Source organism: Sorex fumeus, unplaced genomic scaffold, assembly GCF_029834395.1.
Source record: "Sorex fumeus unplaced genomic scaffold, SorFum_2.1 ptg000063l, whole genome shotgun sequence".
Classification (NCBI taxonomy): Eukaryota; Metazoa; Chordata; class Mammalia; order Eulipotyphla; family Soricidae; genus Sorex; species Sorex fumeus.
In genome coordinates this window covers 79,058,705-79,085,858 of record NW_026606120.1, presented here as the reverse complement: position 1 = coordinate 79,085,858, position 27,154 = coordinate 79,058,705, and the positions used below count along the sequence as shown (strand labels likewise).

The window sequence follows — 27,154 nt, the reverse complement described above, 5'->3', positions numbered from 1 at the left end:
AGCCAGGAATAACCCCTGTGCATTGCCAGGAGTGACCCCAAAAGAGAAAAAAAATTAAAATAAAATTATTATTGGGGGCTGGACCTATAGTACAGCAGGTAGGGCATTTTCCTTGCACACGGCTGACCTGGGTTCAATCCCTGCATCCCATATGGTCCCCTGAGCACTGACAGGAGTAATTCCTGAGTGCAGAGCCAGGAGTAATCCTTTAGCATCGCTGGGTGTCACCCCAAAAGCAAAATAATAATAATAATTTTTTAATTAAAATTTTTGGGCCATACCCAGTGGAACTCAGGGCTTACTCCTGGCTCTGTGCTCAGGGATCACTCACTCCTGGAGTCGCTCAGGGACCATAAGGGATTCTGGGGATCGAACCCAGGTCAGCCACATGCAAGGCAAGTGTCTTCCCCTCCGTGCTATCGCTCTAGCCCCTCTAATTTTATATTTTTGTTTGTTTGTTTGTTTGCTTTTTGGGTCACACCCAGCAATGCACAGGGGTTACTCCTCCTGGCTCTGCACTCAGGAATTACTCCTGGCGGTGCTCAGGGGACCATATGGGATGCTGGAAATCAAACCCGGGTTGGCCACATGCAAGGCAAATGCCCCATCCACTGTGCTATCGCTCCAGCGCCTTTACTTTCATTTTTAATAAACAACTTCACTGACGGTATGGAGTTTTCCCTATTGTGGATTACTTCCACAGCCTAGAAAACAAGAGTTCCAGAAGTAGAATTTCTGGATGAAATTCCACTCTTCAGCGGGCCAGTGGCTTCTGTTTCATCTATCCATGGGCGAGGGCGAGCTCGCAGCTAGGAAAGTGCTCCCACCCGCTGCCCTGTGGTACAAATGAACCAGCAGGGCTACGGCCAGGCTGCTCGGCGACTGTACAACGCTCTCCTCTGCCCCCTGCAGGCAGCTGGGTGTATTAGTGGGGAAACATAAAACAAAACAATTCCTATATATGCTCAAATTCTTTGCAATTTCTTCTCTGATTTGCTTTCTTTTTCAGTTTATTTTTAAGGGGGGTCATCAAATCCAGGGCTTGCTCCTAATTATGCACTCAGGGATCACTCCTGACAGTGTTTCGAAAACCCTGTATGGTATTAGGAATCAAACTTGGGTCAACCATGTGCAAGGCAAGTACATTCCCCTCTGTACTGGGGCCCTCTTCTGTGATGTTCAAAATTAAGACCATCCTTCCCAAAAGGCCAGGTGAGTTACAAATTCCACATTGGTGCCAACCCCTTGTTTCCCCTCAGAAAGCCCAGACACTCATACCCTCTCAGCCAATGGAATGGCAGATGCTTCACCAGAGCCAGAGAGAGAGAGAGAGAGAGAGAGAGAGAGAGAGAGAGAGAGAGAGAGAGAGAGAGAGAGAGAGAAAGAGAGAGAGAAGCAGGTAGCGTGGTGGCCTTACAAAAGGCTGATCCAAATTCAGACCCTGGCACTCCACACAGTCACCTGACCTGAATGCAGAGTCAGGAGTAAGCCCTGAGATTAACTGGGCCTGGCTCCTTGTCCAAAAACCAAAAAGAATCCAGAATGATCTTTCACCAGTTTCCACTGACCAGTTTCCCCATCCTGGGGATGGTTGCCCCTAAACCACTGGGAACAACGGTTTCTCCAGCATGCCTGGAGACTCCTTCCCCACCTGCTCCATTCCACTGGGTTCTCTGAGCCAGCCCCCTCCCACACCCTTCCCCCCGCCCCCACCTCCACGCACATATTTGGGAATCCCACATGAACTCCTTTGGGGATCTTATTTTATTAGAAACTTTCCACTGGAGTAAGTCCGAGGAGCGGAACTGCCATCGCAGCGGGACCTGAGCAGCTCCCCGAATGTGCCCGCACACAGGACCCCAAACATGAAGGGTGATGGTGAAAGAGTGAGGCCAGGGGAGTGGGGCTCGGAAACGAATCGGGACCCTCAATTCCACAACTCCTGGAAGCACTCCGTGCCCACAATTGCGCCTCTTTGAGCAAGAAAACTCACCAGCTTTCCCAAAGACAGTCTGTTTTCTGTACCAATTGCCCCAGAAATCCATCGAATTAAGAGCCACTCGTTAAACAATAATGAGATTTGCAACAGAACAGGAATGCTTTTTTCCATGTGCTTTCCTATTACCATCCCACTTGAAAGAAAAGGCAGTAAGCTCTGTGGGGCTGAGAGCAAGCCCGCGTGCACTTCCAAAGCAGAGCGAGTTAATGCTGGCCAGATCAAGTCAAACCCCTGTAGGGAATGCCAGATTCGCAGAAAAGAGAAGAAAGGGTCATGGTTGGAATTGTGAAACTGAGTCCTAGAACGACCCTGCAGGCAGAGGGAAGGGGGTGAATGGTAGCGAGAGACATCCTGGAAAAGACACTGGAAACACCCGTCAAAGGGCAGTTCTGGGGACTCCAAGTGGGAGGAATCCCTGAGGCTGGCCCCTGGAGGGCAGCAGTGGGGCCCAGGGGACTCATCCCTCTTTCTGGTTCCCTTTGGGCTCAGTTCTTTGGTGGTGCTCCAGGCCACCAGCCTGTCTGGGGCTTTCCCAGCTCGGCCTCGCTCCCTCACCAGGGTGACAGGCCCTGCGCTGAGGCCGGGGACTGGGATGCTCCTGGATGGGTTCTGAACCCCCACAGCAAGCTCGCATCAGGCCGAGGGACGGGGGCCTCCTCCAGCCACTGTCATCCTTAATCTAAATCGCGACCCCTCTAAGTCCCTCCAAATTCTTCCTGTTGACACCAAACCTTTCAGAAGTGCAAACGCAGTGCCTAGGGAGAGAAACCCAGAAGGTCTCAGGGACAAGAATGTCCCTGGAAACTGTGACACCTTCCACACACTGTGGACCCAGGGCCCGAGTCCCTGCTCTGATCTAGGAGAAGCCAAAAGCCCTAAGGACAAATTCACTTTATTCGCATTGCATACGTGATCTATACTTGGGACTTTGTTTTGCGGGCTTTTTTTTTTTGGTCACCCCAGGGAGTGCTTATTAATTACTCCCAGCTCTGTGTTCAGAAGGGATTCTGGTGGTGCTCAGGGAAACCATATATGGTGCCGGATATTGAACTCAGATCAGTCGCATGGGAGGCAAGTGCTTTAACCCCTGTACTATCTCTTTGGTCCCAACACAGAGGATTTTTAAAGCGACATCTGGGCCTTTGCTAAGGCAGCATAAGTCATTCAAGCACTTCTTTCCCCCCAGAATGGAGACGGACGTTCACAGCGTCCCTTCGCCACCTGCTGGCCACTCATTTCACTGCAGCTCATTTCACTAGCGTTGAAGGCAACTGGGGGGGGGGGGGGGGGCAATTTTTGCTGTCCTTTTGAAGGTAGGAAGGGAATTGGGATACAATCCAGCCACACCTGGGGGCTCCCCCGCTGTGTTCAGGAGCCACTACTGACAGTGCTCTAAGGACGATGCAGTGCGATCAAATCCTGGGTCAGCCACGTGCCAGACAACTGCCTTAACCCCTACACTGATGCAGGCCCGTCAGACTTGCTGACCTGGGGGGGTGGGACCCCATACACAAGTGAGCCTTGGAGTGTGGGGGAATCCTGAAGGCAGAGCCCCCAACATGGCTGGAGGTGCTCTGGCACAAGGACTTTTTTTATTTTGGGCCCCACCTGGTGGTAAAGGGATTGGGGGCGGCTCCCAGTTGAATGCTGGGGCCAGAGGATGGGTCTGAGGCCTCCCGTAAGCAAAGCACTCAGGGCCATATGCAAGGCCGCTCTGAGGGCTCCGCCTCTTCCAGATGCAGTGACCCCAAGAGATCGACAGCCATGGCCAAGGGAGTGTCAGGGTCTCCTTGGGGCTGAGTGATAGTACAGCAAGGAAGGTGCTGCCTTGCGCAAAGCTGAACCGGTTTTGATCCCCGGCATCTCATGTGGTCCCCCAAGCACTGCTGGGAGTGACTGCACAAAAGGACCTAAGCACACCTAAGTGTGGCCAACCCTCCCCATATACAAATATATAAGTACATAATAACAATGTTTCCTTCTGACTCCTGGAGCAAGAGGGGCTCACTGCAGAAGTCAGCCACTGGTCCACACTCTGCTCAGCCTGTGGTTTGTGTCCCGAGGGTGCAGGTTTGTGCTTAGGGCATTGATTTAATCCCTAGAGCCAGGGTTGGATTCTTGGAGCCAGCCTGTGCAGCTGAATAAACACCCATAAAACTCTTGCCATGAGCTGCAGGGCGGCAGGTTGCCTCCCCAACACAATCTCTCTCTCTCTCTCTCTCTCTCTCTCTCTCTCTCTCTCTCTCTCTCTCTCTCTCTCCCCCTCCCTCCCCTCTTCCCCCCCCCCCCCCACTCCTCCAGGCTCCAGGGAGCCTCTTCCCTCCGGAAGCAGGCTCCACAGGCCATGTTCTCTGCCTTGTTTCTCTTCTTTCCCCAGGATCAGGTGCTGATCTCTGCTGGGGCATTTGAGGTTTTATCATTTGCTAGCTTTCCTGAGGAATCTAAGGTGCAGCTGTTAAATCTTATCCCATCACATCCCCCCCGCCCAATGAGCCCCAAGAAAAGTCACCCTTTCTGCTCTGACCCTGGGTCCATGTGGGGCTCATGGTCCTTGTCTTCTTAGAGGTCACCTGGCCAGCTGGCAGCTCCTGGGAGTTGGGGAAAGACAGTCTGGGGGCCTGGTCCCAGACAGAGCCTGGAATGGAGCATTTCCCACCCACTGAGTGGGGTACAGGTGGGATGGGAGGCACCGGCTCTCCTCCTTAGCAGAGACACGTAGGCACATGGGTCCAAGACGCAGAGTACTGCCAGTGCTGAGATGGGGTACGAGGCCTGGATCCCAGTGCTGAGGGCTCAGGCCACACAGCTACCAGAGGCCCCAGTAAAGAGACAGGGCAGAAGAGAAGGCAACGATGGAAAGAACGACCCTCGCCCCCACCCCCCCAACACACACACCCACCCCTCCTGGCTTTGCAGGGCACTCAGGAAGGACCCGAGTCAGGGAAGGCAGGACCCGGGCCTGGAGAACCAACAGCGAGAGCTGCGCTGGGTGGGCGCAGGGCTCGGGAGACCCTGGCTCCGGGAAGGTCCATCCCAGCGGCGGCATCCATACGGCCGTGCCTCCAGTACCCATCGCTTAGTCCAGCCCAGCACCCCAGAGCAGGGCTGGGTGCGCCCCAAATGGTCCTTGAGGTGCTGAGAAGGGGGCTTGGGTCTCCCGGGGATGCCTAACCGTGCGCCCCCATCGCCACGCTAGAAAGGAGCACTGGGAGGCCCGTGCAGGAAGGAGCCGCCCAGGCCGGCCCATCGCTCAGCGCCTCGGCCCCGGGAAGTAGCCGGTTGCCCCCGAGGTCTCAGCAGCAGCACGCCAAGCCCGGGAGCAGCCGCTGCTCTGCGCGGGGCCCCGGGTTTCCCCAGGACGGAGGCCCGGTCAGCAGCCCGCCTCCCTCTCTCCGATCCTGTCCCATCAGCAGGAGAAAGGGGCTACTCCACAAACACAGCGGGGCGGGGACCTCAGTACAGCGTCAAGATGCTGCCTCTACCCAGGAGGCGGCAGCGGAGTCTCCCACCTCTGCCCCGCGGCCGAGAAAAACCGGCCCCAGGGCGCACGCGCCGCCCGGCCCCGCCCCACCCCGCCCCACCCCGCCCCACCCCGCGCATGTGCACAACCCACCCCACCCCGCCCCCAGGGCCCTGCGCACGCGCACGCCCGACCTTCTCCGCCCGCCTCCCGGTCCGCGCACGCGCACACCCGCCCTGCGCGTACCTTGCCACCTCCCGGCTGGTGCTTCAGGTTCTCGGTGGAGCCGATCTTGGACCGGACGTTCTTCAGGTCTGGCATGGGCACCGGGGCGGTCTGCAGGCGGCTCTTGGCTGAGGACGGCGACTTGGGCGGGGTGCGGACCACCGCCACCTTCTTGGGCTCCCGGGTGGGTGGCGTGGGCAGCGACGGAGTGCGGGAGCGGCTGCCGGGGGTGCCGGGAGAGCCCGGGCTGCTGTAGCCACTGCGGTCCCCAGATTTCCCGGATTCGCCTGGAGACGACGGCAGGAGGCCGTGAGGCTGGGGAAGGCCCAGGGGGCGCGAGTTCACTCCCAGGCCACCCAGCCGCACGCCCCACGCCACCCCACCCCCGCACACACGGGTTCCCCTCCCGGCCTCGTTCCAGGGTCGGCACCCCTTCCCAGCAGAGCCAACTCAGTGCATGGCCCTGGGCTCAGGTTGGGGGGCTCCATCCTCTCCCACCACCCCCTCCCCAAGCCTGCAGGCTTTGTCTCAAAAAGGGAAACCGTAGTAGGCTGGCATGGAGGCAGGGCGACAGGACCCCAGAATCAGCCCGCAGCTGCACTCACCATCCCCCTCTCAGCCTCCGGGGGTACCTGGGCTCAGCACAGGGTCAACTTTGTGTCCAGGAGCCCCTTGCCATCCAAGCAGATCCTCCAAGCCTCCCCAAGAAAGTCCTTTGTCCCACAAATGCCAGTTTGCATTCCCAGGCATCGGAGAGGCCAGCTGGGTCCTCCTGCATCCCCCACCCCAACTGCAGACCCTGACCATCTCTCTGGGCACCTTTCCTAGTACCCTGGGCTCCCCACAGGCCCAGCCCTTCTCACTCCCCCATCACAACAGTTTACTCCCTGTCTACCTGGAGGACCAGGGCTCCGGAGAAGGCAGGACCCCAGCTTCAGCGCCCCTGGGACATGGAAAGCCAGGTTCCCAGGCCCCAGACGGACCTGAGACTGCAGGAGGAAAGATCCTCCCAGCCCCTGAGTCCTGAGTCTTTGGTATTCGTGGCTTACTCCTTCCTCTGCTCAGTGGTCACTTCTGGCACATCAGGGTACCATATGTGGTGCCAGGGATCAAACACTGTCAGCTGTGTGCAGCACAAGTGCCTTGCCCCTGTACTGTCTCTCTAGCCCCAAATTCCTCAATCCTTTTTTTTTTCTTTAAAGAAACTTTTCTTTTTTTTTTTTTTTCTTCTTGGGTCACACCTGGGCGATGCACAGGGGTTACTCCTGGCTCTGCACTCAGGAATTACTCCTGGTGATGCTTGGGGGACCATATGGGATGCTGGGAATCGAACCTGTGTCAGCTGAATGCAAGACAAACACCCTCCCCGCTGTGCTATGGTTCCAGTCCCCAGTCCTGGATCCTTGAGCAGACAGAGCTGGGACCTGGATGCACCAGGTGGCCTGGCTCTCCCTGCAGAGCCCCCCAACCCCTGAGCCATCTGTAACACATGCCCCCGCAGTTCCCAGCTGGGAGAAGGAAGCTTGTTCCAGGCAGCCTCCTGCCCTGTCCCCGGGAACCCCACATCAGTTCCCAGGGTTAGAGCTTGAATGGCTCTCGGCTGCCCGCCCTGTAACGCCGCTGCCTTTCCACCACAACAGCACAAACGGAGCGCGTCTTCATCTTCTCTAACCACCTACAGAAACACCAGCGGAGCCTCCTCCAGCCCCACCCGTAGCCAGGCAAATATCAGACCAGGGCCTGGTGGCAGCGGCTTTAAGTCCTTTCTGTGCCACTTAACTGCAGAGCTGCCTGAAGCTGCCCCTCGCCCTCCCTGACCTTGTGCCTCCCTGGGAGCGAAGGATGGCAGGCCCAGCCCGCAGGTCTGTTAGGAGGCTCCGGGAGCCCCACTGGCCACAGGCGCTCCTAATGCCCTATGATAGGTACCAGCGAGAATTCCACACCTGCACTCCACAAGGGATGTGCCAAACCTCCGGCACCTGCAAAGAGCTCGGGGCACATGCTCCCCGTGCCTGCTACCTTCCTTGGTGCTAGGAGGGAACCAGGAGGCACCAGCCAACACCCCGGGGCAGCACCAGAGCCCGTTCCAAAAGCAGGCTCTGGAAGCACAAGCCGCATGCAGGCAAGCACGCAGGCTCGGAATTACCTCTCTCGGCTTTTGCCCCTGCTGGGGGCGGCTTTCTCTGCACTTGCTTGACAGCTTAAAAAGAAAAAGCCACAGAAAGCCTCGTTATACTGGAGCTTCCTTGGGCGCTCAGAAGTTCTGCATGCCACCATGCTTGGGTACGCCCAGCTGGGCCAGACAGAGGGGTTCAGGGGGGCTTGCCTGGCAGGAATTAAGGAAATGGGATGGGTGGGAGGGGGGCACAGAATTGGGGAGGGTACAGAATCTGGCCACCTGTCAGCTGCCACTCCGGGCATACCCAGGGCCCAGGATGTGGCTCAGTGACAAAGTCATGCCATGCGTGCATAAGACCTGGGTTCATCCCCCGGCATTGAGAAACTGGCAGAACCCAAAGGGGATTGCTCAATCTGGTCAAAGTCGTGGCCCAGCTGTAGATCAGTGGGAGTAATGGGCGCAACAAAGGAGCGTGATGGACTCCTCCACGGGCCTCAGCAGGGCGCCATGGGCTGCAGGCATGCTTTGCACGTGAGGGTAGCAGGTTCCATCCCTGCAGCACACGGTCCCCCAAGCAGGTAAGAGGAATCCTCTAACGCCCACTCACAGATCAGACAACCACTATTTCACACACGATCATGCATAAGACTCAGGATGTGAGAAAACAGGTTCCAGAGCTGTGTCAGTGCCCCCAAATACCAGCAGCCCCGGGCCACAGACAAAAGGCCCACCAGCAGCACACACGCAAAGCCCAGGGCCCACAGCAGCCCACGCCGGGGCAAAAGCCACACACCCATGACACCACTCAGAAGCCAACGCTGGCCAGGCAGAAGAAAGTCAGGAGTCTGTGGCAGACTGGGGGCCTTGGGGTTGGGGGCTCTGGATCCCGTGACCCCCATCCCAGAGAGTGGCCATTCTTTGCTAGCTCTATGGGAGGGAAAGTTTGCTGACCAAGGCCCTGCCCTGCATTCTAAATGCAGTAGGTTGTACTCGGAGCCTTCAGAACGGGCACAGCTAAGATCTTTGGGTTTTGTCACAAAGAGGTGGCCAGCCCCTGTGTGAAGTCACCCAAAGTAACCTGTTCAGGCTGCCCTGTCTCCAGAGAGATACCCCACACCACACGTCTCATTTGGGAGAGAACAACCCCCAGGTGGAAGAAGCTTCTTGGAAGCCCTTATCCGGCCATTGATGAAACACGCGCCCTTCCTGACCCCCCCCCCCCCCAATTTTCTCACACTTGGAATGAGCTGGTGCCCTGCAGACTTGTCAAAAGGGGGAGAAAGAAAGGGAACCTTCTGGGGCTCAGTCACCTGATTTTTAGGGGCCTTGGCGGCTGCGTGCGGCCACATTCTTACCCGTACCTGGTGGGGTCTTGGGACTGGGCGTGGTTTTGGCCGGGATCCTTGTGGTGTTGCCCGATGGGCCCTTCTGGCCCGGAGGGGCCCCTCCCCGGGGTGTGGCGATCTTGGTTCCAGCTTTATTATCCTAAAAACAAAACGGGGGAGAGTGTAGGGTGGTCTTTCTGCCTCTGCCTCCACCACCCCATCCGCTGCCTTGACTCGGAACAAGGCTCAGATCGGGGCGACTCTGCAGTCACAGGGGTCTGCTGGCACGTGAGCCTGCTGGCCCCCAGATACCAGGTGGCCTGACTGCCGTGTCCACCGAGAGGCCCTACTCTGATGCTTCCAGCAGGAGTGGGAGCCAGAGCTGGGGCTATTCCCTCCCGTCCACACCACAGGCCGGCCCTGAGCAGATGGCCTGTGCAGACACCCTGTCCAGCTGTTCCGCTGGAGGCCCCGAGAGCCACTGTTTGCTGAGCCTGCCTGGACACTGGTGATGGGTTCTTCCCCTGCTCAACTGGCCCTCGGGGTCCAGCCACCCGTGACACACTTGCCAGAGGCGGAAAGCATAGTGGCTGGGGCCAGTGACCCTGTCAATGACCTTGATACATAAGGCAAAGTCAAAACAAGAAACTGACATTCACTGCCAACTCATGAGCAATGTGATACCTTCCTGCCCAAACCAGGGCCTCTAGAAGCATTTCCTGTCTGCCCGCAAATTGGGTGAGGGAGGAACCCAGGGAGAGCAGTGGTTTTTTCAACCAGCGCCCCCTGGAGGTGTACAGTGTGTGTGTGTGGGGAGGTAGAGAAGGCAGTGAGCACTTCCCCTGGGCCTGTTTCAGCAGGGATTCAAACTCCTTCCCAGCACTGGTGGCTAACAGCTTATGTGAAGCAAAGACCTTGGAGGCGCAGAAACTCCCTCCATGGGCGGCCCGTGAGAGCAGCCTGGCCCTTGGCAGAGGCACTTTCCTTACCTTGAGTTTCATCAGCTTTGTTCCAACACTGCAAGTTCGGGGTGTGACAGAAGAGATGCGTTTAGGAGAGGATGGCGGCTCTGGGCACGCGGCAGGGCTGGAGGGTTTGATCAAAGGGTCTGAGCTACCAGGAGTGGGGCCTGGGGGGCTAAGGCGGGGCCTAGCACTCAGGGTTTTAGCAGAGAGGAAGGTGTGGGTGTCTTCAACGAAAAACATAAATGACATCGAAAGTCAGCACACAGGGAGCAGAACAAAACAAACAGGATGGAGACAAGACAGTCAAGGCGGTGGCAGCCCCGGGCCCCGCCTGTCTTTGGACCCGTCCACCTCGCAGGGACAGAATTAGACACTGAAACTTGGCCAGTTCATCACCGACGTCATCCCGCCAGCCTGCAGTGCACGTCACAACACTTACATATGACAGAATCGGAAAAAAAGAAGATGGAAAATGGAGAGGAGTTCCAGGAGGTTGTCTGTCCAGTTCATCTTCTGGTGCCTTTCAAGCCGCGGCCCCAGCCACCCCACTACAAGCTTCAAAGGAGACCACCAGGATACTTGTGGAGGGGGCCCAAGCACCCCACTGTCTGCTCAGTTCCACGGGCCCCCTAGCCCTGGACCCTCTTCCACGCCGGTGGGATCAGGCTCACTAAAGCCATAGTCACACCCGACACCCCCAAATCACACACACGCTCTTGCAGACCCAAGTTACAAATAAAAGGGATCGTCACTGCCTCGGGAATCCTGGTCTGGACAACGCCCCCCCCTGTGGAGGCAACAGTCTGTGGGGCAGGGGCAGTGGCAGGGGACAGGTGTCCGTAGCGGCTGACCTCACAGAGGGGCTGGCTGCAGGGGACAGCTACAGGGACTGGGTGGTTCAGTATGTATTTGGGGATCCTCTTGAGCAGTGCTGGAGGGGGCCTCAGAGTCACTCCTAGCAATACTAGGGCCCGACCATGCTTGGGGTCCATCCTAGAGACCACCAGGCCACACCTGTTGGGACTGTGTGGGGCAGGGGACCAGACCCGTGGGCCTAGCATGCAGGACACCTGCTCCAGCTCCTGGGAGTCACAGTCTGGCCCCTTGCGGGTGGAGTGGGGTCTGATGGGGAAGTGGACGGCAGAGACGCTTCTCCGGGTGTCAAACTGGGGGGCCCTGGAGTCGCAGCAATGGCTCGGGCTGCCTCAGCCACCAGGAGGGGGGTACAGGGGGTGGGCACAGGCTGAGGACTGTATGAGGGAAGGAGGATGGGGGTGGACACGGCAGCTCCCCTTCCCGCAGGCAGGGTTTGTACAGGATTGTTCTGACAACCAGAGTAACACCTTCATCGAGGTCCTCAGTGGGGTTTCCCTGGAAGGCACTGGGGACTTCTGGAAGCATTGCCTACCAAAGAGCTCAGCAGGGACCCCCGCAGATGTCTAGCCCAGTGCCAAGTTCAGAGGCCGCAGAGGCTGAGACCACCCCTGTTGACACGGTCAGCTGTGCCCAGGAGAGGTGCCACCACGTCCTTCCATTCTTTTATTTTTATTTTTTAATGAATCATTTTGGGATACAGTTACAGACTTACAAACTGTGTCCCTTTATTCTGCTCAGCTCCTTGAACTGGCCTGGGCACCCCCACCTCACAAATTTGACCCAGCAAGATACCCAGAGCACCCTGCAAGATGACCCATCCCGTGCCTCTGCCACCCAATGCCGAGGGCTGGCCTGGCCACTCCCAGCCCCACATAAGCTCCAACAATCTTATGTGCATTTCAGTATTTCTGCATGGCTGGCTCAGAACCCTTTATAATCCACTCAAATCCTTTCACACATTTCTTCTCCATGTGATTGGTTCAGAACATTTTATATCCCACTTCCTCCTCAGAATTGATTCCACGCTTCTGCTCGCCCTGCCCAAGGCTAAGGAAGCTCTCAAAAAGCAGAAACTCCCCACCTCGGTCACCCAGAAACAGGGAGAAGCTTTCCCAGGATGCTGAGCAGGCTCTCAGGAGGCCTCCACTGTCCAAGTGGGCACTGTTTCTCATTAATAAACTTGTTCTGCCCTTGCCTGCATGTCTCACTGTCACTGTCCCCCCCCCATCCCCCTGCCCCCGTTGTTCGTGGATTTGTTCAAGCGGGCCCAGTAACATCTCCATTTTGAGACTTGTTGCTGTGTTTGGCAGATCGAATATGTCACGGGTAGCTTGCCAGGCTTTGCCGTGAGGGCGAGATACTCTTGGTAGCTTGCCGGGCTCTCCGAGAGGGGTGGAGGAATTGAACCTGGGGTCAGTCTCGTGCAAGGGAAACGCCCTGCCTGCTGTGCTATCGCTCCATCCCACTTGTCTCACTCTCGGTAAATCCTTTCACTTCTCGCAGCTCAGAAGCAGCAGGATCTGAATCAGTGCAGCCCCTGACCCACCAGTCAGGGCATGGCCTCCGCATGCCCCTTTTCATCTCCTAGAACTCAGCCACGGGTGCCCATGGGGGGACAGTGCACTGCTCAGGGCTCTAGGCTGTGTACATTGGGCCACGCACACTCTGCTTTTGGCGTGCGGTTTGGGGACAACACTTGGTGGTGCTCAGGGATCACACCTGGTGGAGCTCAGGAGAACATTCGGAATGCTGGATATCGAACTGGGATCAGCAGTGTGCAAGGCAAGCACTCTACCCGCTGTGCTATCCCTATGGCCCCCTGATCGCTTTCAGGATGCACATCAGGTCACCTCCCAACCACCTGCCCACATCATCCCCTGGGGGCCCCCACAGAACTCTGGTCTCTGTGGCCGCCAACCCCATCTGCTCAGGTGCTCGGTCCACTTCTGCCTTCCCGAGCTGTCCCCACAGCAAGGAACACGGTTCCTGTCACTCCACCCCAAGCCTCCAGCATTCCCTTCACGACAGCCTCTAGCTCCCTCCTTTTGGACAATTCCAGAACCCCCCCTAGACTGGTGAGCACCAAGATGGCTCTTAGGCCAAGTGTCCCCTAAGAGTGGCGTTCACTGTCTCTCACAGGGGTGGGCACAGGCAGAGCGAAGACCTGGAGTGGGGCGTGTACAACGCACATGATGCAGTCCTGACTGATGTCGCAAACAGCTCAGGAAAGGGAGCGCTCGTTCCCACCCCAACAGCCTCCACTGCCTCCCCGGACCTCAGCATCCAAGCAGAGGAGAGCGAAGATGTGAAGCCCCCTGAGTGAATGACAGTGGCGTTTCTGTGACAAACACGCCCCGTGATGCGAGAGTGACCCTCGGGGCAGAATGCAGTTCCCCGTGCCACACTCTCCCCAGCTTACCTTGTTCTTCTTGTCATCATTTCCAGTCCCATCTTTGCTTTTGCTGACCATGCGAGCTGAAAGAAGCGACAAAGGGAATGTTAGTCACAACCATGCCCCCCAGCTGGCAGCGGGCACCCTGGGGAGGCCAGCTCGCTCGCCTCCTCAGGGCTTGCCCGCCGCAGGGTCAGCTGGGCTGCAGGAAACCAGCTGGTTCTGCCCCTGGGATGTTAGTGTCGTGTTGTTAGTCCCCACACAGCACACTGGGTCACTGCTGCAAGCACCCTGGCAAGAGGGGACAGCAGGCCAGCCGGGGAGGGTGGCGACATGCGAGGGACACAGGGAAACAGTGGGGCACCCGTGGGCACGGGGGCCTCAAGGATGAGGGTAGTGCCCCCCCCAGTCTTGCCCCCACCCCAGGTTCTGCCAGCTGAGACCAAGCCCTTGGCAAGGAGGCATTTGGGAGCTCTGATGGAGGCAGATCAGGACCCCCTGAGCTGGATGGGTGGGCAGCTGTGCCCAGAGTTCTTATCAGCAGGAGGTCCCCCCCCCCAAGTTTGCTCAAGTCTAGTTACTGCCCATCATTTGAGCACTAAGACCTGGACCTGCTGAGGGGGGAGTTACCCGTACAGCTGAGCATTGTCTCAGTTGCACCTGCTGGCATTCGGGCGGACAACCCACTGCGCTTCACTGCCCTTGCCCCTGCCCCCAGGGACTGTGGCAAGAGCTGGGCTTTCTTGGGGACCACCACTGACAGCGGGAGCTGCTCACACAGGTCCCTGAGACCAGCGGGCGGCCTCACAGCCCTTTGGTCAGTTGCGGGGGTCACAGCTGTTGAGCTCAGGGCCCCCAGGGCCATGGCAGCTGTGCTGGTGGGGCATGTGGTGTCCGACCAGAACTCGGGCTCTCGTGCTGGACACACTTGGGGGGTACTTGAGGCACCTCCCCGGCCACCACATTCTCCGCCCAAACCAACCAGCATCCCTGCTGACTAGGGAAGCAGCAGCCAGCTTGGGTGGGGCTGAGCAAAGCTTCATCTGGGAAATGTCATAGTGGACTTGGAGAGATTCGGGGTGCTCCCTCCCCCACCCCCAGGGCTGTGTGGGATCACACAGGCTCAGCCCTGCTACAGCAAACCCTCCTGAATCTGGCCCAGTGTGGAACTCTGCCCTGAGCTGCTCCTGATGCCCAGCATGGCCAGGCCCCTGTCAGGGAGAAGCACAACACCGCCAAGCACAGCTCTCTGTACCCTCATGTTCTAGAGTTCAGGATCTTTAAAAATAGGACCAGTGCCCCCTGCCCCAAACACCCCTGATCTAAAATTATTTGGGGGCCACACCAGGTGGTAAGAGGTGCTCAGGGCTGACTCCTGGCTCAACACTCAAGGATCACTCCTGGTGGGATTCTCAGGGGACCATATGGGATGTCAGGGATCAAACCTGGGTCGGCCACATACAAGAGAAATGCCCTCCCTGCTGTACTATCGCTCTGTCCCACCCCCTGCCATCTAAAATTTCTAATAGTTTCATTTCTAAATGACAGCTCAGTTTTCTTGACAAGTAGTACTGGATCCAGACCCAGCAGATGTTAATGGACAGTTTCAGTCCCAGCAATTTTTGGCCCTGCAGACGATATGAGAATATTGAGAAATGTCAGAACGTGCCAACACGTGTCCCCAGGACTTCCTCTGGAGCAGCCACTGTCTGCTTCCTGCTGGCTCCCGACTCATGGGGATGTCCCTTCTCCTCTCCGGCCTGCAGAGGTTCTCATAGCTAATCTTCCCCTGGCTCTGCTGATGGAGGTGGTGGGGGCAGGCAGGACCCCGTCCCTCCGCTCCGTCTGTTCTGCCACCAGGCATGTGGGATGGGAGAGCGCACTGGGCCCCGTAGCTATCACCGGCTGCATGGGAAGGGGTGTCTACTGCCATGAGCACAGAAGACAGGCGTGTGCACTTTGCATCGCTGGGTTAGAAAACTCCAGCCTGCTTCAGTCATGGTCACTGGGTGACTTTCTGGGGTTTTTTTTGGGGGGGGCACACCCAGTAGTGCTTGAGGGTCCTTTCTGACTGGGGTCAGGGGACCATCCATGGTGCCAGGGATCAAACCTGGGTTGGCTTCATTCAAGGCAAGTGCCTCAACCCCTGTACTATCCTGACCTGGGTTACTTTTTCACCTTTTCTTCTTTCTCTTTTTTTTTTTGTTTCTTTTTGGGTCATACCCAGTGGTGCTCAGGACTTCCTCCCTCCTAGTGGGGCGTGAGGGACTGTATGTGGGATGCTAAGGATCGAACCCAGGTCAGCCCGTGTGCAGGGGAAGCGCCTCCCTGCCATCCTATCACTCCAGCCCCTCACTTTTTCTTTTAAACCAGAGTCTTGGTTTCCTCCTCCACAAGGTGCGGTGGCTGTGATATGTGGCGGGCTCCATGCAGTCTCGGAAGGGACCCAAGAGGCCCCTCAGCAGGGAGCAGCAACTGACCTCGGTGCCTGGCAGCCGAAGGGCCAGTAGTAGAAAGAGGGCGGAAAGCGCCATGGGGGGTGCTGGCATCATGCAGAAGCGCAGGAGGTGTTGATGGTGCAGAGCCGGTGGGGGTGGAGGAGCGGCAGCGGAGTAGGGGGGTCTCCGCTGCCTCCTGGTGCGGCAAGAGCCAGGGCAGGGCTGGAAGCTCAGTGACAGCACCACAGCCTGGGGGTCCCTGAGTCTCCGGGAGCAGCCCGGGCAGGAGTCACACACCTTTGAGCTGAGGGACCCGGCTGGGCGGCTGCCTTCCTGGCGGCTCTGGCGGGGCGGTCTGCTGTGTGTCCTCGTCCACGGCGTGGCCCTGGGGCTCCTGTCCATCTCCGGGATGCCCCCCAGAAAGTGCCACCCCTTCCGAATCCACCTCGGGACACCCCGGCTCCTGCCCGCTAACTTCAAGGCCCGCTTGGACTGTCACTTGGCGGGGGCTGTCCTGTCCCCCTGGGCTGGGTTCTTGGGGTCCCGGGCTCTGGGTCTCGGCTGGAACGTGGGTGGGGGAGATGTCTCCCTCGGCAGGGGTGACAGGGCTGTCGGGGTCCACGCTGAGGACCGTCTCAGGGGGCGGGGAGTCCTGCGAGGATGGGGAGGCCTGGGGAGATGACTCATCGATGTCCCGGTCTCTGTCACCTTCCTCGCCCGCCAGCCTCTCTTTGTCCTGGTCCCCCATCAGAGATGGTGCCCCCTGGGGCGGGTCTCCCCAGAACCGATGCTCCAGCAGCTGGGGGTGGTCCGGCTCGGTCCCTAAAGGTGAGGGCGCGGCCTCTCCGGTGCCTTCAGGCAGGATGAACAGAGGGTGGGGGTCACCCCTGGGGTCTCCAGATCTGTAGCCTCAACTCCATCCTGGAGCCCTGGCCCCAGCAAGATGCCGGATATCCCTAGGTCAGACCCACGTGGGCACGACTGCCCCCTCAGCGTGAAGCCCGTGGCTGACGGGCCCCTGAGGGCCTCTGAGGCAGCTGGGGTGGGGCTGAGAGGTGAGAGGTCACCAGGTCGGAAGCTCCCAGGACCCCCCAAAGCTCCTCTGTGTCCCCTGGACCTGGGAAATGGGGGTCCTCCACCAGGACCCCGCCGCCACCTGCCTCTGGGGCCTGAGTCTCCCCACACTGCGGGAAGGTAGGCGAGGACACGCTGACTCTTCAAGGGGACAGCCTGGGCCTCTCCGGGCGAGAAAGGGGTGCCCCTGGCTCACCCCCGGAGCCTGGTCCCCTGGGGGTGGAAGCAGTGCGACCCACCAGCCTCAGGAGCCTCCCTGCCACTCCCTGTTTAAAATGACTTTATCAGGGTCACCCCAAGCCATGTGCGTGTGTGGATCCCACTCGCATGAGGTGTGTGCCCCGATCCTTTGAACTGCACCCCCCGGCTCTGCCTGCACCCCTCTGTCCAAGGTGGAAGTGAAGAGGAGCATGGAGCTGCCCTCGGGCTCCCACAATGGCGGGTCCTGGGACCGTCATGCAGACAGCGCCTGCGAGATTCTTGTGCACAGGGACCAGCCTGGCACGATGTGGACGGGCCTCCCGATATCCGGGAAAGGACGCAGATGGACCCTCTAGTGCCCAGGGACAGATGCAGATGGACCCCCTAAGTGCCGTGGATGGACACGAATGGGCCCCCCAAGTGTCCATGGATGGATAAGGACCGATCCCTGAGTGCCCAGAGATGGACACAGATGGACCCCAAGTGCCCAGGAACAGACATGGATGGGCCCCCTGTGTGCCAGACAGAGATGCAGACGGACCCCCCCAAGTGCCCAGGAACAGACACAGACAGACCCCCCCCCTCAGTGCTCCCACCCACAGGAACGCAGCTTACCTGTACCCACTGCTGGCTTGGCGCCAGGTCCCCTTAGCAACACTTTCTTCTTCCCAAGCCCCCAGCCCTCATACCTAGCCCTGTGGAATGATCCACACAGCAACCCAGTGGTCCTGCAGACAAAACTCAGAAGCCCCTGGATGAGGGCCTGGGCGGGGGGGGGGGGGGGGAGGAGGATGTGGAGGGTTCGAGTCTGCTCTCTCTGGACTGACACGCAGGGCCCCACCCACCAAGGGTCACGTATGTGGCTGCCCAGCTGGTGTTGCCCTCCTGCACTCACTTTTTTTTTTTTTTTTTTTTTTGCTTTTTGGGTCACACCCAGTGATGCACAGGGGCCACTCCTGGCTCTGCACTCAGGAATTATCCTGGCGGTCCTTGGGGGACCATATGGGATGCTGGGAATCGAACCTGGGTGGGCCACACCCTACCCGCTGTGCTGTCACTCCAGCCCCCTCATTCACTCTTGACGGTAGCTCAGAGCCGCTGCCCTAAGCGGCCAGGGCACAGCCCCTGCTCTCCGCTGACCCAGGTAGCAGAGAAGCCAGACACGGGCGAGGGTGGGGTGAGGCCCTGCAGACGCTCTGGACCTAGACTTCAGAGCTGACCAACTGAAGTCCAGAGGGGGCTGCAGCAGCTGCTGGTCCTTCTGGCCCCTGGCAGCCCCAAGTGCCCCCAACCTTCCAGGAACCTCACTGTTCCCTGCAGATGGCGCTGGGCCAGCCGGACAGGAGAGAGACCCGGGTCCTGTGCAAAGCCAGGGCTGGGCAGCCAGTCCTGAGCTACGACAATTCCTCTCTTGCAGCCTGGGCAGGCAATGACCATCGGCCTCACCGGCAAGCATAACCAGGCAATCCCTGTCCGATGACCTCGGGAGGCCACCTAGAGGGGCCCCCCAGCCCCGCCAGCTCCCACGCCCCCAGCTTGGTGGCTGCAGCACCTTTATCTAAGAGGGACAGACGTCAGCACTACAGGCTCCCAGGCTCCCCTTGCACAGCAGGGAGGAGTGGGGGAGGAGCTCACCCAGACCGACCCGGGTGTTTCCCTTCAAAGCAGACGGGTGGGCTCTGCCTGATGACAGTCTGTGATCAGTGATTCCCCGTGTGTCTTGGGAGGGACACCTCAGCCCAGTGACCCCAAACCTGGTGCTGAGCACTGGCCCTGGGGAGGCAGGGAGAAACCCCGGCTGCAGGCAGGAATGTGAGCCCTGGGCTCCTCTCCTGCCTGGGTGCGGCTGGGCCCCGGGAAACACAGCTGGAATGGGTCAGCTCTCTGTGCAGGACACGCAGGCAGCCCGAGGGGGGACACGTGTGGAGACAGACCTTCACATATGTTTCTTTTATGGAGGTAACTGATCCTTTCTAGAGGCGACAAAAGTGTCTAATTTTACCTTAAACTGAAAATTGTGACTTAAGAAAGCCGGCAGCCAGGATTCTAGTTATCTAACACACAGAATGGGGCTGTGTGAACGCTGCCTCCATGCCCCGGGATGAGACACCTGGCGGGGAGGCGCAGGGACCCACGGGCGCGGAGTCAGGGTTCACCCCCCCCCACACACACACACATACACCTCAGGGCTGGGGATCCCTGAAGCCAGATGACCCCGTTGCAGCGCTGAATGCAGGGAAGGCGCCAAACCATTCCTGGGAGAAAATAACAGTGTCCTCCCAGTCGCTGTCTGTAGTCTAGAAACTTCCATGTGACAGCAGAGGAGTTCATTTACACAGCAGATGCCGGAAAACTACCCCGGCCTGCAGAGCCTCCCACGACGTGGGGAATCAGGCTCTTCAGACTGTTGTTTTTCCTTCGTTTGTTATTTGGGCCACACCTGGTGGTGCTCAGGGATCATTCCCGGAGGGGTTCGGGGTGCGGGGGGAGACCAGGGATTGAAATCCAGGTTGGCCATGTGCAAGGCAAATGCCCTACTTCAGACATTTCTGACAAAAGGACATTCAAGGACATTCGAGGGGTGTAGAGGGAGAATCGCCGGAGTGGACGTGGTGCTGACCAGCTTGAGGCCTGGCTCCCTTGAGGCTGAGGGGACCTGGCCTGTCCCCATACCTGGACATCTGTTGGCTGACCCTTCCCCGCTCCCGAGGCCAGGCCACCAACTCGGGAACACTCACGCCCCTCAGCCATCCAGCTTTGGTATAAGCTAGCTCCCAGCGGGCCCCGAACTCCAAGGGGTCAGGACCCAGGTCCTGGCCAGAATGCCTCAGGGGACAATCCCGCTGGGAATGGCCACCTCCCTCTCATCCTCCCCGTCCCCCGTGTGGGGCAGTACCACAGTTCACCCACCTTGAGTCACATGTCCGCCTGCATGGTCTTCCATGTTGGGGGTGTCTCCAATGCCTGCCTCTTCAGCTGCGGGGCGTACCAGTGACGGAGGAAGATAAAAGAAAAGAAGGTCAGTGCTTGTTGGACACCAAACCCTGCCACTTCGAGGGTTCCCCAGAATGTTCGAGAAAGGCACGTCTCAGGGTGCTGAGGGGCCGGAGGCCTGGCCCTCTGCATAAACGGTGAGCTCAGCAGAGCCCCCGACACCCACACCCCAACCCACGACACGAGAGGAAGGACGGGCACTTTTCTGGGGCCTGAGCACAGCAGGCGGGATGGGTGGGGGCGCAGCGGGTGGTGGGTGGGAAGCACGTGGCTGGGGGCTGGGGGTGAGGGTGGGGTCGTGGCCGGGACCCACCACCTGATTCCCTCTCGGAGCCCACTGCCTCCTCCAGTTTGTCTTAGAGCATCTTAGGAGAGCTCGGGAGGAAGCTCAGCTCAGCACCTGACGATGGGCAGAAACCCCAAACCTCTGGGCACCCCCTTTTCCTGCTCTCCCAGAGCAGGAGCTGCCGACTAAGGGAGCATCAGCAGCAGGTAATTTTTGGGGGGTGTCCCCGGCTTAGGAGGCCCATGCACAGACGAACCAACTCCTGACCCATCCACAACCGCACTGACGCCAATGATTCAGTGCGAGACATGCTGCTCCTGAGATTACTGTGTGCGTGTATGTGTGTGTCTGGGTGGGAGGGGGTTGAGCCCTGCCCGTGCACACAACGCCACAGCCTGTCCTGACAATGCCAGGGCACCACCGCAGACACCAGGGGGAGGCGCTAATGTAGCAAATCAGCCACAGCACATGCCTGGGCTGCCTGACCGCAAAACCAACATGTATGTGTGGGGGGTGGACAGTGTCCACTATTCTGGGATTGGCCCACGGGCCCAGTCAGTCCCTCCTCGCCTGTGGGGGCTCCTTTGTGCTCCACCCCACCTGAAACACTTGGTGGACAACCCCTGCCAGCACAAGGCCGAGGAGGGAGCCCTGAGTTGCAGACCCTCTGGGGGGCACCCCAGTACCGGTCCTGGTACCCTGCCTACAGGCTGACTCTCTGCCCATGGCTGGGCCCCCCGGTCCCCACGCTGCCCAGCAGGGTCTCCTGGTGGGGGGTGTGTGTGTGGGTGGGGTGCTCCTCGTCAAGCCATGAGAGCATCTGCCCTGGGAGGTGGTGCTGAGCAGAGCTGGACTGAACTTCCTACAGGCCCAGATGGCAGAGGGATCCCTTGGGGGGACAAGGCGTGGACGGGGGACACAGGGTCAGGATGCCCGAAGCCACTGCTCTCCTGCCTGGCCTGGGTCTGGCTCCACAACGGGGAGGCTGACACCCTGACCCAGGAAGGGGGGTGGTGCTGGGTTTGGGGGAGCAGAGGCAGGGGCCCCCAGCCAGGTAGTACAGGGGGTTCTGAGTGGGGTGACGACACTGAACCCCCAACGGGATCCCACCAGAGCATGAAGACAGCCAGTGATGGACGCTGAGGTGAGGCGTTCTGCCGAGGGACCTTTCCGGTCAAAGCTCCCGGGATGTGAAGGATGGGGAAGAGGGAGAGAGGACCGAGGCGTCGGGGGGACTTACTGAGAGAGGTCACCCCAGTGCCCTGGGCTCAGGGCACCGCCTGGTGGTGGGGACGGGCGAGCTGCAGACAGGACCCCACCTGGGAGGGCTAGAGCAAAGGTGGGCACTGCGATCTGCGAACCCAGGGCTGCGGCCCATGGAGCCCTGGAGGGCCCCATGGCCCCAGCAGGAGCGGGGCACGGAGCGCGGGGCCGGCCGGCCGTCTGTGCACCCCGAGGGGCTGAGGAAAGAGAAAGTCTGCCAGAATCAAGTGCAGAGGGTGCCTGGGCCCCCACACAGCCCACAGCAGGGCTGCAAGCAAGCCCTCTCCTGTCCCCTCCCAGCCTCCCTGCCCCCAGCCCCGGGCCGTGCCCGTACCCCGGCACCAGCTTGGACGTGCCACCTGACCTTTCTCTCAGGCATTACTGCTTATTTATTATTTTCGTTGGTTTTTGGGGGGCACGCCCAGCTCAGGGGCAATTCCTGGCTCTGTGCTTGGTAGTCATGCCCCTCACTGCTCCAGGGGACCACGTGCCATGGGTGGAAAGGGGTCAGCAGGCAAGAAACTCAACCTCTGCACTCACTCGCCAGCCCCCTTCTGGTTTCTTTGGCCACACCCGGCGATGCTTGGGGGTTACTCCTGGTTCTGTGCTCAGGAATCTCTCCTGGCAGTGCTTGGGGGGGACCCTATAGGATGCCGGGGATCAAACCCGGGACGACTACATGGAAGGCAAGAGCCCCACCTGCTCCAGTTCTCTTTTATGTTTTGTTTCTTCTTGCTTTGCTTTTTGTGCTCGACTGATTTTTTCCCTTTTCCTTTTGGTTTGGGGCTGTTCCTGGCAGTGCTGGGGGACCCCCCGCGACTCTCCCTAGGGAAGTCACATTCCAGCCCTGGGGTTTGGGGACTGTGGAGGGCCCCAGACCTGCACCGCAAGCCCCGCCCCCCCGTGCACTGGTTGCCAGAACTGACAGCTAAGTCACACACAGGGCAGGGCCAAGTTCCCCAAAGGAGAAAGGGCCAGAGGGAGGGAAAGTCACCTGGGACCTTACACCCACTCTTGGCAGCCCCTGTGGGTCAGGCCCAGGAACTGGGCTCCGACTATCTCGACCAACTTGCAGGGAAAGAATGTGGGGAAGGGAGCCAGGTAAGGCACTTTGTGGGCTTCTCCCCTGGGTGGAAGTTTCCCCAAGGCTGCCCTCCACACCCAGCGGGGCTCAGGGGCTATTCCTGGCACGGTGGTGCCTGAGTGAGTGTGCGGTATCAGGGCCCAAGCCCAGGTCTCCTGCATTCGGCTGAGTGACTCAGCTCCCTGGCATGGGCCTTGGAAAGGAAACACAGCTTCTGCCTGGGAACATTTCCCGGGGCCTCACACTGCTGCAGTGTGGAGGGCGCGGCCCTCCATTCCCAGCCAGCTCCTGAGGTCTCTCCTAACCCAGAGGAGGCCGAGAGGGGCAGGTGGGGGCCTGGGCGGTGTCTGGCTGAGCTGAGTAGAGGAAGCAGCATCCCCACCGCTGGCTTGGGCCAGTGTCCCTGCAGGTGACAGCCTCACAGCTCTGCCATGTCTGGCTGGGGTCTGTGGCAGCTGGTCCCCAAAACCCACATGGACAGGGCCACCTTGTTCCCCGGCTCGAGGCAGGACATTCCTTTGAAGAGTTCAGTCTTACTGCAGAACTCCAGTCTTGCCGGAGCACAGGCTTTGAGTGTCAGTCCCCGTTCTAGCCCTGGTACTGCCTGGTTGCCGAGTGTCACCAAGTATGGTCCCAGACACCAAGCCGAGAGAAGAACCTTCAAGTAACGGCTCAGTCACCTGGACTCCAAGTGACCCTGGAGAGGCGGCGCACGTATGTGTGTGTGTGTGTGTGTGTGTGTGTGTGTGTGTGTGTGTGTGTCTGCGCACGCGTGGGGTAGGGGGGTGCCCCGTCCCTGTGCAGTGAGGGCTGGAGGAGGGGGACAGGAGAGAAGATGCTGCAAGTTCTGGGTTCTGGGCCCTGCTTGGGAGACTGAGGCTCCAGAAAGAGAACCCGAGTCCTCGGGACCACGTCTCTGCCTCATATAGAGACCAGCGCACCCCTTCCGGCCCCCGCTCCATGGGGCACCGCTCACACACGCCCCCGGGGTCACCCTCACCTGTGGTTCCTTCTGGGATCTCCGTGTGGGGTTGAGCGGCTGCTGGCACCCCAGGGATGCCCTCATTCACTAGGGGTGCTGTCACGTCTGGAAACCACCAAGAGTGCCTTAGGGGGGCCGAGCGACCCTCCCCCTTTGCTTCCTGTGCGGGAGCAACGCAGGATGGGGTCCAGGGAGCACTCAGCCACATGCAATGAAAGCAATGACCCCCCCAAGCAGGCGAGCTTCTGTCCGAGGGGTGCCCGCTCATGGGCCAGGAAAGTGGGGGTGGGGAGGGATGGTCCCTCTCAACCCATAGAGAGAGAGACCCGGCTGGGATGGTCCCAGGGGGTTACAGAGAAATGCAGAAGGTGGTCAGAGGACAGGAGGGGAGGGTCTGCAGCCTGGAGGCACATCTGCGTCCTCTCTGGGACTCAGTTTCCTCATTGCAGTAGGGAAGTGTCTGGGGGGGCTCCAAAGTACCCTCCACTCTCAGCCCTTCCCCTGCCCAGCCCCTGACCCATGGTTCAAGCAGAGAGTCCCGGGGATATGGGCAGGCTGGTTCTGTCTGTCTGGGTGGGTGCGGGCGGGTCCCCACCTTCGGGGCAGAGATGGGAGGAGGGGTGGGCTGATTTGCCGCCAGGACCAGCTCCCGGCTCTCCTCCCTAACCCACTTTCAGGCCATGCCCCCACGGCGGGTGGGCAGATGTGGGAGCTTCCCAGGCCGTGCCTTGAGCACCCCCCTGCAGGCTGGGCTCCCTCTGTCTTCACTTCCCAGCAATGTCTGGGGGCTGACAGGGACTCTGGGATTCCTATGCCTGGACCTGCTCAGGGCACACGCCAACAGGGCAGGGCCCAGCACCAGCTCTCAGGACGAGGTCCAGCATGCGGGCTCCCTGCCCGAATCCCTTCCTGAGCCCTGGGGAGGGACTGGTCTATCCCAGCACTGCACCCCACAGAAGGGGTGAGGACAAGGGCCTGGAGGAGCCTAGAGCCTGCCAGGGAGGGAGGCACCCTGGGTGGGTGAGCAGAAAGTCCTTCCCCGCCCCCGCAGGCACCCTAGCAGGGGGGAGTGACCCTGACACTCAGCTCTGGGCTTGCTGACAGGGCGAGGGCACGGCTGGTCTCAGGCTTTTCAGGCCTCTTTGATTTGCTAGTTCCTTACTTTTGATTCTTCTTTTCGATTTTGGGGGCCACGCCTAGCAGTATTCTGGCTTACTCCTGGTTCTGCTCTCCGGGATTGCTCAGGGAAGGGCCGAGGGACCCTCGGGGTGCTGGGTAGCAAACCCAAGTCTGCGTGTGCTCAGTGAGCACCCTTCCCCTCTACTATTCTCTCTGGCCCCTGACCCACTATTTTCTTTCTGCTCCGGAGGCAGACGTGATGACTGGAGGGGCAGCAGCCCTTTTGTGGCACAAGGCGGCACTCCGGCCATGAAGGCAGGCAACAGGCAGAGACAGAAGCCTCCTGGTGACCCTGGGGAGTGTTGTCCGAGTGCAGACAGCTCTGGGCTGAGCCGCCCTCGCCACACACCTAGCCAGGAGCTTCATCTGCCACCTTCCTGGCTGACAGAGAGGGGCAGGGCAGGAGGTTCTCCAGACCAGGGTATAGGGTCCCTCTGGTGAGCACAGCGGGAACTCTGTAAGGACCCAGATGCCAGGAGTCCAGAGGGGACAGCTCCCACGGCCAAGGCTCAAGACCAGCCCCCACGCCTGACCACACGCTGGGACCTGTCCCTTTTGTCAGCAGCCTGAGACAGAGCCAGGGGAGGAAGGGATGGCAGGGGGTGCGGGCTCTGGGCAGCTGGGCCTGCACCCAGGGTCACGGCCTCTCCCCGCGCAGCTGCCCCAAAGCACACACGGCCGCCTGCTCCTCGGGACGCGTCCAGGCAGCAGCCAAGCAGGGCCAAGCGCAGGCTAGAGCAGGGGCGCCGCGGGAGGAGGGGCCCCACCTTCGGCGGTCGGCGAGCTCTTATCGTCAGAGGTCCCAGGGCCCGGCTTCTCGGGTCCATCATCGGCGGGGGCCTGCGGGGGAGACTCTGGAACATACACATGAGGCCTCAGAAGGGCCGCCTCGCCCCACCCCACCCCTCCACGGGGGGCAGGGAGGGACCTGGGGCAGGGGTGGGGTGGGGAGACAGGAAGCAGCCCCAGGAAACCTAGAGGCACCGAAGGCAGGTCCGTGATGATGAAGCCGCAGAGGGGACCAGTGTCACCCCTGCTCAACTGGACCCTGACCCCCACCTCAGGGCAAGGAGAGCCAGAGCCGGGGCCAGGTGTGGGGGTCACAGTGGAAACGGGTTCCGGCACTGACGGGCAGGCAGGAGGCCAGGGGCCGAGCCTTGCCAGGGGGATCAGGGGCCATCACTGTCCAGCCCGGAGACACACGCTTTCCTTTGAGCAGGGGGACACGGGCCCTGTGCCTGGATTCTTCTCCAGGCCTGTCCCTGGCTCGTGCATTTCAGCCCGTCACTCACACACACAAAATCTGCCCCTGCAAATCCAAAGCCAAGGAGAGGAGGGGATGTCAGAAGACCCCCTCCTCGCTGACCTGGGCTGGGGGCCCCTTGGAGTCCATTTCAGAGTAGGGATCTGAACCTGTGCCCGGGGCAGAACGCTGAGGTGGTGTTAGGGTGCAGAGAACAGACACCTGGTCTCTGGCAGTCCCCTAGAGCCCAGGAAGGGCGAAAGGGGGTGCTTCTGGCAGCTCCCAGCACCCACAGACTGTCTGCAGCATCTCAGCCTCGGTGCCCCTGCCTGGAGCCTCTGCACGCGAAGGTGCCTCCACCCTCCACCCCACCCGCATCCCAACACCTTCCCCTCCCCAGCCCCTGCCGCTCCTCCTGCACCAGCAGAGAAAGGAGGAAGCCTTGTCAGGTGTGGTATCTGGAGGGGGTGTCACTTGAACCCACAGACACCTTTTAATTCATCAGGTCGCACCTGGACCTCCCTGTCCTGACTCAGCCCCTGCTCCCTGGTGGTGGGAGACAGGGCTCTGACATGGGGCCTTTGTTAGCAGAATCGTCTCTGCCAGCTTTTCTGGAAGGATGCGGCTGAGGTGGCACCTTCTGTGAGCTGACACCCCCCTCCCCACCCATCTGAAAACACCTCGTTCCAAAGTCTTAGTAGCAAGAAGGAATCTGATGAGAACAGCAAAAAGACCCGCGCGTCACTTGCTTTCTTGGGGAGAGTGTTCTCAGGGGAAGTTCTTTGTCTTTTCTCCTGCCAGAGCCCACACAGAAGGGGCGACTCTAATTTTGCACATGTATATGTGTATATGTCACCTATGTACGTACACATCATGTGGGTTTCAGCCGAGAGCTTCTCTCGCACCTTATTTCATGTTAAAGAACTGAATTTTTTTTTTTCTTTTTGGGCCACACCCTGGGATGCTCAGGAGTTACTCCTGGCCATATGAGATGCTGGAGATTGAACCCAAGTCGGCTGAATGTATGGCAAATGCCCTACCCGCTGTGC

The 27,154-nt window shown here is 59.6% G+C and overlaps 1 protein-coding gene across 3 annotated transcripts in view; it reads right to left on the bottom strand.

Moving 5' to 3' along the window:
- Nucleotides 1-27,154, bottom strand: part of MAPT (microtubule associated protein tau) — an 85,324-nt gene that overhangs the window by 8,457 nt on the left and 49,713 nt on the right. Inside the window, exons 3-8 of one of the 3 annotated variants that reach the window (XM_056127795.1) lie at nucleotides 25,630-25,716; nucleotides 23,702-23,788; nucleotides 19,985-20,050; nucleotides 13,389-13,444; nucleotides 9,165-9,288; nucleotides 5,706-5,971 (exon numbers count right to left, since the gene is read on the bottom strand). In XM_056127795.1, coding sequence (XP_055983770.1) covers nucleotides 5,706-5,971; nucleotides 9,165-9,288; nucleotides 13,389-13,444; nucleotides 19,985-20,050; nucleotides 23,702-23,788; nucleotides 25,630-25,716 — 686 coding nt within the window. The remainder of the gene's footprint in view (nucleotides 1-5,705; nucleotides 5,972-9,164; nucleotides 9,289-13,388; nucleotides 13,445-19,984; nucleotides 20,051-23,701; nucleotides 23,789-25,629; nucleotides 25,717-27,154) is intronic. The other 2 variants (XM_056127796.1, XM_056127797.1) reach the window with 2 other exon arrangements.